Source organism: Galleria mellonella, unplaced genomic scaffold (genome assembly GCF_026898425.1).
Source record: "Galleria mellonella isolate WM207_F2 unplaced genomic scaffold, CSIRO_AGI_GalMel_v1 utg150, whole genome shotgun sequence".
NCBI lineage: Eukaryota > Metazoa > Arthropoda > Insecta > Lepidoptera > Pyralidae > Galleria > Galleria mellonella.
Genome location: NW_026442002.1, coordinates 2,386,012 through 2,400,986, shown reverse-complemented (window position 1 = coordinate 2,400,986; position 14,975 = coordinate 2,386,012). Strand labels below are relative to the sequence as shown.

General features: G+C 36.3%; 1 protein-coding gene across 1 annotated transcript; it reads right to left on the bottom strand.

Annotated features, from left to right (window-relative positions):
* Nucleotides 1–804: 804 nt before the first annotated feature.
* Nucleotides 805–9,701, bottom strand: LOC113520888 (zinc finger protein 1 homolog). Its single transcript, XM_052892285.1, has 6 exons — nt 9,504–9,701; nt 7,479–7,601; nt 5,153–5,700; nt 3,904–4,014; nt 2,704–2,860; nt 805–1,814 (listed from the first exon to the last, which is right to left on the bottom strand). Exons 1-6 carry the CDS (start codon nt 9,615–9,617, stop codon nt 1,710–1,712), a joined length of 1,158 nt encoding a protein of 385 aa, XP_052748245.1. The 5' UTR covers nt 9,618–9,701; the 3' UTR covers nt 805–1,709.
* Between the last annotated feature and the right edge of the window lie 5,274 nt (nt 9,702–14,975).

Genomic DNA, 14,975 nt, shown 5'->3' with positions numbered 1-14,975 from the left:
ATTCATCAGGAGTTAACCATGATAGTATCCGGGGGGAACCGCGAGGAGGTCGACCTGATTGGGTATATTGCTAGCAATGGGATTCTCAATCTCCATTACTAACAATCCCTTTCCCCCCTGCTACACAGGGTTAGGACAAGCACCAACAGCATTCTAAAAGTAATAGGCGGGAAATATAACTCGCCTATAATTGGACATTTCATTCAGATGCTGTTCTAGTCGGCTGGCTCACAACAGAGTGAACTGCTTTAATTAATTTGCTTTCCTTTTTTACTAACATAGTTTTTAAGAAAACTGTTACTAACAAAATGGACCAAACTGTAGTCTGAGTAATAAAGTATATTATTATTATTATAAAAAAAAAATTGTAAAGTTACCATATATACTAATGGTAACTTCACAAAACCTACTTGTGTACCCAATTTCAGTCAAATCGCTTAACTGTTTAACTTTGCTTAAGTAATTTGCTTTTACCAGAGGGAGACTTTGTACAAAAGTCGATTGCTTGGGTACCTCTGTCCCATTCGTGTTTCAACCGTGAAGCAGTTGTGTTTGCATGGCTGTGTTTCGGTTTGAAGGGTGGGATATGGCGTGAATTTACTGGGTACAGAGGAATAACACCTGAGTCCTCAGGAATGGCAACGCATGGGGGGTATCATGGGCGAAACAGTATACTCTGTTATGTCCATGGTACTGCTCATGTCTATAGGCGACGGTTACCACTTTCCATCAGGTGGGCCGTCAGCTTGTTTGCCATTCTAAGTTCTATAAAAAAAAAAAAAAAAAAAAAATATTTAAACATATTTAAAAAAATTTGCACATTTATATAAAAATTAAAAAAAAAATTTAAACAAAATAGCAAATCCTACTTCTTCCTAATGTTATAAATTTGAAAGTTTGTATGTTTGTTATGTAATCAATGAATAAAAAAAAAAATAGAAAAAACCTCAAAATAATGATAGGGACAATAACGGGCCATTGTCGTTTAAACAAACATTTATACACAATAGGAGCCACAGACAGCCCTCTATGTCGAGGCTGTTTCGACGCCGAAGAAACGGATGCTCACGTAATCCTGGAATGTGAGGCTGTGGCCCATCAACGTTTAGAAATCCTCGGAACGGTGAGGTCGCTCCGTGAGGCCTGTGAAGAACCCAGGAAGCTTCTGTGCTTCTGGGCAGAGCTGGGTTGGCTGTACTAGCCACGACTCATACGCACAACGGCCCAAATGAGAGGCTTAACGCGGAAAATAGAGTCTTTTTCACATTCACATATGTAATCAAAATACTGAACAGTTTTGAATGAAATTTTGTACACGAGTAGTTTATATCCTATCTTAGCACATAGTATATTTTATATGCTGGTTCATGTAGTTAATATAGGCTCTCTGGGGGGGGGGGGGGGATTGATCAATATACCCTATCAGGTCGACCTCCACGCGGTTCCCCCTGGAAACCATTGTCATTGATTTATCGTTAAATTCGCCATAATGGACTAACTGACCTGTCCATTCATTCTCATCAATCAACCCTCATTGGTGCCCCGCCAGTGTATACCGATAGGGAAGGCGAGGTACCATTCCATTATCATCCATTAAAAAAAATATACCCTCTAGACAAGTGGCAAATAAATTAGTCGATGCAACTCATGGACACCTGATTTAGTAAGGAGGCCACACTTTATCTGAGACGTTAAGAGATAAAATTGTACTAAAATTCATTGCTATGTTCCTTCTGGTGCATATAGTAAGCAGACTTGGATTTGAATAATTTATCACATATGCTGCACTTCTTAAAGACTAACAAGTCATCGGGCTGAAACAAAAAAAAAAAAAAGAGTCAGGCGATTTCAAAAATTAGTGTATTTAACATGTTGATGTCTTTTATGCAAGTTAGAATGGCAAACAAGCTGACGGCCCACCTGATTGAAAGTGGTAACCGTCGCCTATAGACATGAGCAGTACTATGGACATAACAGAGTATACTGTTTCGCCCACGATATTCCCCATGCGTTGCTATTCCTGAATCCTCAGGAATAGAAAGGCACGGGGAATGTAAAAGATATCTTAAATGAAATAGAAATAATAAGTACCAGAGGGAGACTTTGTACAAAAGTCGATTGCTTGGGTACCTCTGTCCCATTCGTGTTTCAACCGTGAAGCAGTTGTGTTAGCATGGCTGTGTTTCGGTTTGAAGGGTGGGATATGGAGTGAATTTACTGGGTACAGAGGAATAACATCTGAGTCCTCAGGAATGGCAACGCATGGGGGGTATCATGGGCGAAACAGTATACTCTGTTATGTCCATGGTACTGCTCATGTCTATAGGCGACGGTTACCACTTACCATCAGGTGGGCCGTCAGCTTGTTTGCCATTTTAAGTTGTATAAAAAAAAAAAATAACCAAAACACAGCCATGCAAACATAACTGTTTCACAGTAGAAACACGAATGGGACAGAAGTGTCCAAGCAAACAACTTATGTTCAAAGTCTCCCGTATTATATATTTATTTATAAAAACAATATTTAAAAATATGGGATTTCATGGGTGAAACAGTATACTCTGTTAAGTCCACGGTACTGCTCATGTCTATAGGCAACAGTTACCACTTTCCATCAGGTGGGCCGTCAGCTTGTTTGCTATTCTAAGTTGCATAAAAAAAGCTAGTCTCACTGCTAGTTTTTGAACTCTAAAGTTTACTCACATCGCGTAGAGAGCCGCTGCTACGCTGCCTCGTATGTATTATTGGAAATTTGTAATCATGTGCATCCTTCAGATGCTGGTGAACGCTCTTACTGTCCAAGTACGTGTCGCCGCATATATTGCAACTGTACGTTTGCCGGGCAGAATTCGCGTGAATTCTGAAACACACAAACATCGTTATCATTCCAATTGTTTTCACAAACATGCTTGGAAATGTGAGCATTTTGACAATCTTCTTCGAGATAAATCAAAATTGCCGTACTGGCCTGATACATGCGGGCAGCAGCCGGCAAAAGTTGTATGAAAATCCATATCTGTCGTGTTTTGCGGCCAGATAAATTACTGTGTAAACTCATGTCTGTCCTGTAATTTAAAAATGGAATGACCTTTTACTTCCAAACATGGCTACCAAGGAGGTAACTAATAAAAGGTTTTATTTAAATTTCGAACTGGCTTACAAATAGAAAGCTGTTTATTGAAAAAAAAAACAAAGAAACATTATGGCGCGTGAAAAATTATTATTATTCGTTATATGTCATTGAACTTAAAAAGTAAAATTGTGTTTTTGATTTCCGCGCATTGTTTGAGAAAAGTACTATACAAGCCTTGGCCACAACTAGGCATTGATGGACTTGATATGTTACAAATATATCCGACAACCGACGGTTGAGAACGGTTCTTGAGTGGTGACCCTGTACGGACAAACACAGTGTAGGACGACCCCCCCCCCTCACTTGATGGTGTGACGACCTCAAACCCATTGCAGGGGGTCAGTGGATGTAAGATAAAAAGAAGTCAGGGCTGTTCTTTATGACAGTTTATGTTCAGCACCCAGCTGATGTGGCAGTGGGCTGGTCATATAGCTCGAAGAATCGATAACCGACAGGGAAGAAAGTTTCTTGAAAGGCGAGCCCATATGACCAAACACCCTGTAGGATGACCCCCACTAGATAGAGTGACGACCTCAAATGCATTGCAGGAAATCAGTGGATGCAGATGGCTCAGAAACACTCTTTATGGCAGTCTATGGGAAAGCCTATGTCCAGCAGTGGACTGATAACGGCTTTTAAATAAAAAAAAGTTTATAAAAAGAGATTACACGAATATAATTCTCAATCGTAAATATTTAAATACAGTTTTTCAATACTGGCAAGAGATATATTCATTGTATGGCAACTCTGAAAGAAAAAAAAATACATACTGTTCATGCACTTTCAAGTTGTAGCTCTTTGAGAATATTTTCCCACAGAATTTGCATTTAAAAGATCCTTTATGAGCCGTTTTCTCATGATGGGCCAGTTGGCTTTCATTTCTGTAACAAAATGTTAAGGATTTACAAACAAATCATATTATTTATTTATTTATTCATTAGTACACATATGTGTACATGGCAGACTTAATGCTAAAAGCATTCTCTCCCAGTCAACCGTAGGCAAGTGTCAGAATACTCGAATGCGGTACTAGTAATTATTGATATATATACATACTAAAATTACATATATAAACGAATAAATATAAATAATTAACAAATATATTTACACATATATGACATACTACATTATACACGAAATTAAGAATAATACAAAATACTTACTACAATATAATAAGTATTTTTTTTGTATGGATGATAATGAAATGGTAACCCCGCCTGCACTAACGGTATATGCTAGCGGGGTGAGAATGAAAAGGCAGGTTAGTTAGCTAACCGTGGTGAATACACCTGAAATTCAGCACGATGGTTTCCAGGGGGACGACGTAGAGGTCGACCTGACAGGGTATATTGCTAGCAATAAGACCGGTAGTCCTCTAACAATCCGTCCGTTCTCCTCAACAGAAATTTCATTCCGAATTGGGCGGTAGATTCATTAAAAAATGTTAATTCTAAATTACTTATTATTTAAGTTTATTTGAATTTTTTTTTATGCAAATTAGAATGGCAAACAAGCTGACGGCCCACCTGATAGAAAGTGGAAACCGTCGCCTATAGATATGAGCAGTACCATGGACATAACAGAGTATACTGTTTCGTCCATGATACCCCCCATGCGTTGCCATTCCTGAGGACTCAGGTGTTAATCCTCTGTATCGAGTAAATTCACTGCCATATCCCATCCTTCAAACCGAAACACAGTAGGAGAAAGGGATTGTTAGTAATGGGGTTTGACAGCCTCATTGCTAGCAATATACCCACCCTATAAGGTCGACCTTCACGCGGTTCCCTCTAGAAACCATCGTGGCTAACTCTTGTTGAATTCATTACGATGGGCTAACTGACCTGCTTTCATCCTCACCTATCATCCTTCACTGGTGCCCCGCCGGTGTACGAGTATACCGATAGTGCAGGTGGGGATACCATTCCATTTTCACCCATTAAAAAAAAAACCGAAACACAGCCATGCAAACACAACTGCTTCACGGTAGAAACAGGAATATTTTTTTTATTTACTTACAAGTATTTCACGTCACACTTGCTGCAACCGAATAAACTGGCAGACTTCTTAGTCTTCTTCTTTACTGTACCCTGCAGGAACGTTTCAAGCATTGTATCAATCAATTTATGTGTGGTATCATCATCGATGTCAAAATTGTCCGGGAAAACTTGTACTAGTTCAGCTTTTTCGTATATTTCATTGCTGGCAACCTCATTTGCAGAATTGCCCGCCTCAATATGAGTTTCGTTCTCCTGATCACCGATCACTGCTTCATCTCTACTACCATCACCCTTATCGTTTCCCGCATCGTAATCATACATCTCGTACTGTCCAATCTGCTTATCGTTCTCTAGTTTCACCATCACCTTGGCGATATCTTCATTTTCTTCTTCCTCCATATCACTGAACTCGTTGTTGTTGTCAACCTCTGTTTTTATATCACCCTTAGGTTCTGTACTCTGATCATCTTTGATTAGTATTCTGCTGGATTCGTTTTCAATATAATGCTTTCTTTTACCATCCACTTTCACTTCCCATTTTAAAGTGGACAAACTGTCTATTACATTCTATATATATATATAAAAAAAAAAAACTATTTTAATACCAGAGGGAAACTTTGTACAAAAGTCGATTACTTGGGTACCTCTGTCCATTTCGTGTTGCAACCGTGAAGCAGTTGTGTTCGCACGGCTGTGTTTCGGTTTGAAGGGATATGGCGTGAATTTACAGGGTACAGAGGAATAACACCTGAGTCCTCAGGAATGGCAACGTATGGGGGGTATCATGGACGAAACAGTAAACCCTGTTATGACCATGGTACTGATCATGTCTATAGGCGACGGTTACTACTTTCCATCAGGTGGGCCGTCAACTTGTTTGCCATTCTAAGTTGTATAAAAAAAATTCTAAAAAAAAACAATACTACATTACTGTATAATTGCCATGTGGTCCTGGCATAGAATAAACCACCCCTTCCTTTCCCGTGGGTCTCGTAAGAGGCGACTAAGGGAGTGCGAGGGATGTCTAGCAACATCCCTCTTAAAACATGTCCAAAGCCTAACTGCGGTTGCCAATCCGCCAACCAAGCGTGGTAACTTCTGACAAAACCCTCCAAGAGGGAGGCTTATGTTCAGCTGTGGAAGGTTCGAGGCTGATATGATGATGATGATGATGATGATATATTGGTCACGTAGAGTGTGTTTTTTAATTAATTTAATTATTTCATTCAAACATTTAAAATACCATGATTTATGTGTTACAGGTAATGTATGTTTTCCTCTAAGATTGTATAGATATAGCGTGTCCATACAAATGCTTCGGGAAAAGAAAAGGGTCAACTTTTTCATACATATATTTACGCACAATGGCTCAAATGAGAGGCTGAGCGTGGAAAATAGAGTCCCATTTACATTACATTACATACATATATTTTATTTTATAATTTTTGCATCTTGTTAAGGGGTAAAAATTTATTTATTCATTAATTAAATTAATAAATATCTGACTCAAAGGATATCTCTGGCAATTTAACGCGGAAATGCCGCAAATGTCATGGGGACCTTTGGATCGGTTTTTTTTTTTTTTTCCTATTTTCATTGGTTCGCAGTGGTATGATATGCTAACATAAGCGGTGATGATCGCTAATTTCTTATCTATGTGTTTGCGCTGATGTCGACGGAAGGGAGAGCTTCCGCTATTAGATACGTGAGCTTCTCCCACCGTGGACGACCTTTGGGTCGGTTAGGAATCATGAATATGACTAATCATTATTATTTTTTTATTAAAACATTATTATATGTAATTAAATAGTCCATTATAAAGGGATAGGATATAATATTAAATATAGATACGTCAGGATACATTATGTGCGTAAGTATATAGAACACCAGAGGGAGACTTTGTACAAAAGTCGATTACTTGGGTACCTCTGTCCCATTCGTGTTTCTACCGTGAAGCAGTTGTGTTTGCATGGCTGTGTTTCGGTTTGAAGGGTGGGAATATGGCGTGAATTTACAGGGTACAGAGGAATAACACCTGAGTCCTCAGGAATGGCAACGCATGGGGGGTATCATGGGCGAAACAGTATGTGTGTGTACTGTTGTGTCCATGGTACTGCTCATGTCTATAGGCGACGGTTACCACTTTCCATCAGGTGGGCCATCAGCTTGTTAGCCATTCTAAGTTGTATAAAAAAAAAAATAAACACTGATGAAAAAAACAAATTAGCTAATTTGACAATTAGCTGACAAATAGTTGACCCCTTTTTGAGGCTCCATGCTATATAATCTAAGGATTCTCTATGAAAGTTAAAAAAATAAAATCTCCGGTCGGCGACAAAACTTACCATTTTACCGTTTAAAACTTTCTGCATTATTGTCTGCGCCTTCACAGCTCGTTGTTCGAATTTTAAAAACTTGTGCAATATGGCTCTACATTCCCAACATATTCTGTCCTCTTCCATGTTAACCTGCATAAAAAAAAACAACAGAAAAACTATTATAATAAAAATTATATAGAGTCTTTTTTCCAAGATAGTCCATCATGAAATACCAATATGTCTGAGATTCAACACGATGGTTTTCAGGGGACACCACGCGATGGTCAACCTAATAGGGTATATTACTAGCAATGTGACGGGGGGAAGAGATTGTTAGTAATGGGGAGTTTAGTCCCCATTGCTATCAATATCAGGTCGACCTCCATGCGGTTTCCCCTGGAAACTATTGTGACCAATTTATCATTGAATTCGTCACAATGGGCTAACTGACCTGCCTTTTCATCCTCACCTATCACCGCTCACTGGTACCCCGCTAGTGTATACCGATAGCCCAGGCGGGGTAACCATGCCATTTTCACACATAAAAAAAAACTAGCAATGTGACAGGTAGCCTACATTACTAACAATCCATCCCCTCACCCCCCTCTGAGTCTCCTGTAATTTCACTATTATATCCCAAGTTTCAAAATAAAATGGCAATGCAAAGCAAAGCTACTTGGTGGGTCGAAAAGGATTGTTAGCAATAGAGACTGAGAATCCCATTGCTAGCAATATACCCAACCAGGTTGACCACCTCACGGTTCCCCCTGGAAACTATCATTGTTAATTCCTGATGAATTCATCATGATGGGCTAACTGGCCTGTTTTCATTCTCATCTATCACCCTTCACTGATCCTCCACCAGCGTATCCCGTTAGCGCAGGCAGGGTTACCATACCATTTTCACCCATCAAAAAAAAACCCCATTGTTAGCAATATAGAGTATATCAATCATCAGGTCGACCTTCATGCAGTTCTAGCTGGAAATCATCTTAGTTAATTGTTACTGAATTCAACATGATGTGCCAACTGACTTGCTTTCATCTTTACCTGTCATCGCTCACTGGTGCCTGCCAGCATATGCCAGTAGGCTACTGGCATATGCTGGCAGGCAGGCTACCGGCGGTAGCACTGAATGGGTTACCATTCCATTATCACTCATAGTAAACAAATGTTGACTTAATAAAAACAAGTAATCAAGAGGCAAAATTACATCAATTACATAATTTCAGACTTTGTACAAAAGTCGATTGCTTGGTTACCTCTATCCCATTCGTGTTTCTACCGTGAAGCAGTTGTGTTTGCATGGCTGTGTTTCGGTTTGAAGGGTGGGATATGGCGTGAATTTACTGGGTACAGAGGAATAACACCCGAGTCCTCAGGAATGGCAACGCATGGGGGGTATCATGGGCGAAACAGTATACTCTGTTATGTCCATGGTACTGCTCATATCTATAGGCGACGGTTACCACTTTCCATCAGGTGGGCCGTCAGCTTGTTTGCCATTCTAAGTTGTATAAAAAAATATATATATATATAAAAAAATCAATTTATATATACATATATGTATACTTTTATACATATAAAAATTTATTATATATATTTATTTAACTAATGTTTGTATTTATGTAATTACCATTTTATACTGAAATATGTTTCTTTTTTAAATCACCATCGAGCACATCCTAAAGGTACTCTGTACATCCTTAGGACTGTCCAGTCAATCGTGGCAAGGCAAAAAATATATTTTACTAATCTAACGGAAGATGATCAAACGTAATGGTCACACTAATATAAATAAGTAGTTACTAAGAATAATTTTTAGTTTTATGTTTTCCCTTTTAATAAAATAAAAAATACTACAATACTACATAATTGTGTACAGAACTATGTTGTTTCAAGAATGTAATTGGTAGATTGTACAGGGTTTCGTCAGTAAATAGTAGAGCTTGGGTCTAGTCAAGTCGGCCCCCTGGTCTATAGCATTAAGTCCGCCTTTTGTACAGTATTTTATTAGTTAATAAAGTTTAAATAAATGAATTATTAACCTACCTCGAGCTTTGAAATTAAAGCCGCTTCATCTGAAGTTGGACAAAAAACATCGCGGTCGCTACTTAAACACGTTATGCAAACGATGCTTTTAATATATAATTTCACTTCATCCATTGCAAATACAATAATTTCTGACTGCTAATATTAAATTTAAAATTGAAAAATTATTTAATATATATCATTCAATTAAAGGCAAGCCGAACGCTATATAAATACCATAGGATAAGTTTAAATGCATGATCACAGAGTAATGAACTCTTTTTTTTTTAGCACGTTTGTTCCGTTATAGTATAGGCTAAGGTCGGAGACCATGCTGCCTAGTCTTCAATATGATAAATTGTCTGTATAATAATAATGAACTCTTTAGAATGATAATAAAATCTATCTACAGATACTTAGATACTACGTCTACTTTCTCTGTCTACGCACAGATATGAGAGACTGTGGCGTCGATTCTGAGGTGTCTTTTCTTTAAATTTATATCTTAACTTATTATTTTAATTTGATAGTGTCGCAAAATTACTATTTTATTGACTATAATAAATTAAATTTGTAATAATTCTTTAGTGAAATTAATAGAAAATAAGTTCATATTGGTCCTTACCATAAAGATTTTGCTATGATATTAAATTGAAATTTTAATTTTAGTATTAATAATTGAGAAATTGCATCTTAGAATCGACTCTACTTTGCGGAATAAGCAGACCTGCGTTAGTTGGAACATCGGTGTTTTAATGACGTTTTATTAGTATAAGTATGTTGCCAAACATAAAAAATATCCATCATAATAGATGATGGCAATCTAGAATAGAATTTATGACAATCAATGGCGCTATTTTGAAAACCGGTATTCGCTTATAAATATATTTTTTTAAATATTCAAATTACTGTTATATATTTACATAAATTACGTAGTAATTAATAAAAATATAAATAAATTCAGTTCAGTGTGATATAATACAAAGAATAAATGACGTTTTTTGCTCAATAATCAACAGATTTGATTTGGCGAGTATAAAATAATTATAATTAATATTGTTAAATATAATTGAAGTTTGCTTATATTGACTAATTTATTTATTTGTTCATATAACAGCGGAGCTAATTTCTATGCTTTTATTTATATTAAATTTAAAATTGTAGTAGAGTAAACAAAAGTAACTAAACATACTCGTAGATACTTATTTTATTGTCCATGTTATTCGTAAAATAGATTTTTTTATGGCAACTGTTGATAACAATATATTAGATAGAGACATATATAAATAGTGGTACAACACTTGTTACTTTGGAAAGGTACCAAGTATTCTAATTATGTTTTTTCCCAGGATTCTTTGATATAAAACCAGTGCCAACTTTTGCAACTATCATTTTTATTGGAGAATTCTAATTAGATATGATGTTTTTAATCTGTGGTATAGTTCTACGATCTCCTATTTAAATTTTTCCTTCGTCTGTTATTGTAGGTAATCGTAAAATAATTAATAGTATTAATAAACGTGCTACGTCTTTTATTATTAGGATGAGACTTGGCCATGTGAGTTCCCCTTCTCATTTGGCTAAGTTAAAAATTATGAACAATAATATGTACAATTGTGGCACAGATGTGGGTGATTTGAATCACATTCTCCTAAATTGTCCTCTCTATGACCATCCTGTTCTTTTCAATTCCCTCCTTTCCCTCCGCATTCCCTTGCCTACATCAGTTCCAGTGTTATTGTTTCTTGATAATTTAGAAGTATATAATTTTATTTCCTCTTTTATTGTAATCAATAATATTAAGTTGTAAATTTTCTTTTTAGTTTATGCACTTTACATATATATATATATATATTTTAAGGTTAAATATATTGTAATATCTATTTAGGTATCTGTCCTTTTCCTTATATCATCCATTATTCAACTTTTCTGATCCTTATCCTAAATTTCTTCGTCCAAAACTCCTTTACTAAAATGCTGTTTCCCAAACTTTGTTTTTGGTGGATGCACTTTGTGCCGTGCCATAAGAAAGAAAAAAAAAACTATACTTTAACAAGTCTAATCAGTGTCTGTAATCCAAACAGATCAGCCCCCCATAAGCAGCACCCGTTCACGAATATAACGGATGAGCCAGCCAGCAGGATCATTGCACTCAACCATATTAGAGGGAGCACACGACACGGCCCACTACGACATGGCGCCGCCACAAGTTTGAACTTTATAGCGAGCATGATTCAAACAGTAATTCTAATAAGAATGACAATGACGACGAATAGTGGAACCAGCCATGATTAAAATATATATAAATATATATTTGATGTATATAAATTTATATATAAAACAAAAATCCTCAGTTAAAATACAGATATATTAATAATAAGAATAGAAGGATGTCGCAAAAAACATAAGGATAGAAAACAAAGCTATTAAAAAAACAATGCTAACACTAGAGAAAACAGACAATATTTGTGGAACCGGTGAACTAAGCCAAACAAATAATGACCAAGTAAAGAGAGCTACTGGGGCTAAAGGACCCAGCTGCGAATAAATAAAGTAAATTAAAGAAAAAAAAAAAGAGTTAAAATCAATCAACAAGACCGCAATCGGATAGCTTTTATTGTATACGCTGTAAATTCTTGGCCCAAGACAATCTTGCATTTGGCCCAAATTGTCTAAATTGTGGTACACCAAATCATTTTACAGTAGCATGCAGAAAATCTAAAAGATGAATCTAAATATTTATACCCAAAATCATAACAAATAAAATTATTATTATTATTAAGAAAAATTAATTACATTAAGACAAAAGATAGTGAGGATTATGAAGATAATAATCACGCTTTATGGATGAAGCAGAGTTTAATTACAGTCAGTGCGGAAAAGAATTTTTGTCGATTTACTATATCATAAAAAAAACTCATCAGTACATTTATGAATCATCAATAAAACTTCATACTAATCACAAACCATAGCGTATGTGATGAACCAACATATAAACTAAATAGGATCTATCAGGTTATAGAGATTACGTTTAAAATTACTAATATATGATTTTAAACTTGTATGTGTACCAAGGTGAAATGTTAATATTTGCAGGCATTTGGTGTTTGCCAGTATGATCCAGAAATGCATAAGCTAGTTAATCTAGTTTGAAAGAATTTACCCATGAGCCCAGAATGTAAGGCTATTTAAAAAAAAAAAAGAAATTGAAAGGCAAATTGATACGAGGAGACAACTTCTATATAAATCCTCTTGTCCAAGCTCCGGTGCTCGCGATGGACAGTAGTAACGTCAGTAATTAATTGATTGCGATATGGACTCGCCTTGCAGCGGTATGCTCGGGCCCAAACCTCACGCGAGTGGCCTCCCCTGCACTACTACCATTCCAAACGCTGGTGGATCCTCTGAAAAATCGGGGGTTCTGATGGAGGACCCGGAAATACTTATGACGGCTTATCATATGAGTCCATCCAACTGATCTAGCTCCGATGCTTTATTTGGGGCAGAGAGCCGTGCTAGCAATACCACAAACAAGAAGGAAGTCGCGCACGCTGACTACAATCTTTACCACCATATATAATGGATATCGACCCCATAATGGGGATGGAGGTAGATAGTGTAGATAGTAGACAGTGAAGGACAATTATTTATTCAGACAAGTATGGCAAAGATTTGGGATGTATATTATCAGAAAACCTATCTCAAATAGTAATAAATAATTATTTATCGGGATCAAGTTTATACAATTTCATGAGAAAAATTATAATTGAGAACTATGATTATTTATCATACTCCTCTAGTTATTGCGTTAGATAATTGTCTTCGCGTACGTAAATCGGATATTGTGCAATTATATAATAGACTGTTTGTACAATATAGCTGAGCTGGGTATAGGCAAAATAACACTATGTTCGTTTCCCTACTCTCGCTCACTCAATAAAGAGCAAAACAAATTTATGCATAATATTAATAATTTAATTGACATATCATTATAATGATATTTTATTTTTCGATAACAACCAATTCGTAACGAACTTTTATTTGACTGGAGATGAATGTTATTTCCTTAAGAAACAAAAGTCTTTTTTTTTGTTAGCTAGTTTGCTAGTTTATAATATATACGATCCTATTATAAGTAATATAACGGGTTATAATAATTTTAGTAATAATACTAAATGAGTGTGACTTATGTCAATTTAAACTGACATGTAAGACATTGGTTAAGTCCTAAGAACAAGGAATTACAAAATCTTTGGTTAAGTCACAGGATATGGTTCTTGTTCATCAAAATATTCGTGGCTTTTCCTGCAAAGAGTTAGTATTAAGTCTTTTAAGAAGTTCGGTTAGACATATCTAACCGAACATTGGCTTAAAAAAAGTGAATTAAGCTGTCCTTTTGAACACTATAAAATTGCTAGTTATTTACTAGAATTAATACTATTCATGGAAGTTCAATAATTATTAAAAAATAATAATAACAATTAAAAAAAAAAACGAAAGGACATTGAGCTCCATTGTACAAACGGTTGAAGTATCATGTGTAGAACTAGATGATTCTATAATTATTTGCGTATATTGTCCGCCGACGGCTTGTTTTAATTCTTTTGAATTGGCTATAAAGAAAGCATAGACACGAAATGCGCAGAAAAATAAGAACTTGTATGTGGTGACCTTAACGTTGATCTTGTATCAAATTATTCTATTAGTTTTAAATTAATAAATTTGTTTGCATCATTTGACCTACATAATCTATGTTTAGAATCTACGAGAATCGCTGGTAATTCCGCTACTTGCTTAGAAGTTTATAAAACGGCCATTTTTAAGAAATAGAAGCGCAATTTAAGTTTAAAAGCTAATTTGATTAGAGTAGATCTGATGTCGAGTGGGAGTTTGTTGCACTCTTTAATAGCCTGAACAGTGAAAGAATAGGAAATGAAGGCAATGGATGAGCTGACATGTGAAGAAGATTCCTACAAAGAGGAAGATTACGATTGGTAATGTCCCTTTGAAATTTAAATTTACACTTAAGATAGTCGAGAGAGTTTGGATCGAATAAAATAGAATGCCTAGTACAGAATGTGCGTGTAATTCTACGCAGTCCGATAGGGAGTCACTTAAGCTGAGCGCGGTAGGGCGAGATATGTCATACTTATACTTTATATACCATATACTTTGCCACTCCTTGAAAAGCACCTCCTGCCAGTTCTGGCATTGTGGTTGGAGGAGTAGTCATCCACATGATGGCCAATGGGACTTTTCACAATACTTTGAGAGCCTATCTTCTAGGCTATTAGGAATAGTGCGGGTTCTGACTTGTCTTCGCCCGAATCATGATAGGGCAAATAGAAGCGTCCAGCGCCTATATATGGGAGTAATGCAGTTGATGGTCATATACGGCGACCGTATATGGTATGGATCCAAAAGATACAAGAAAAAAGCGGTAATGCTTAAAGCTCAACGGACCTTAGCCCTAAAGATGTGTTGGAGGTACCG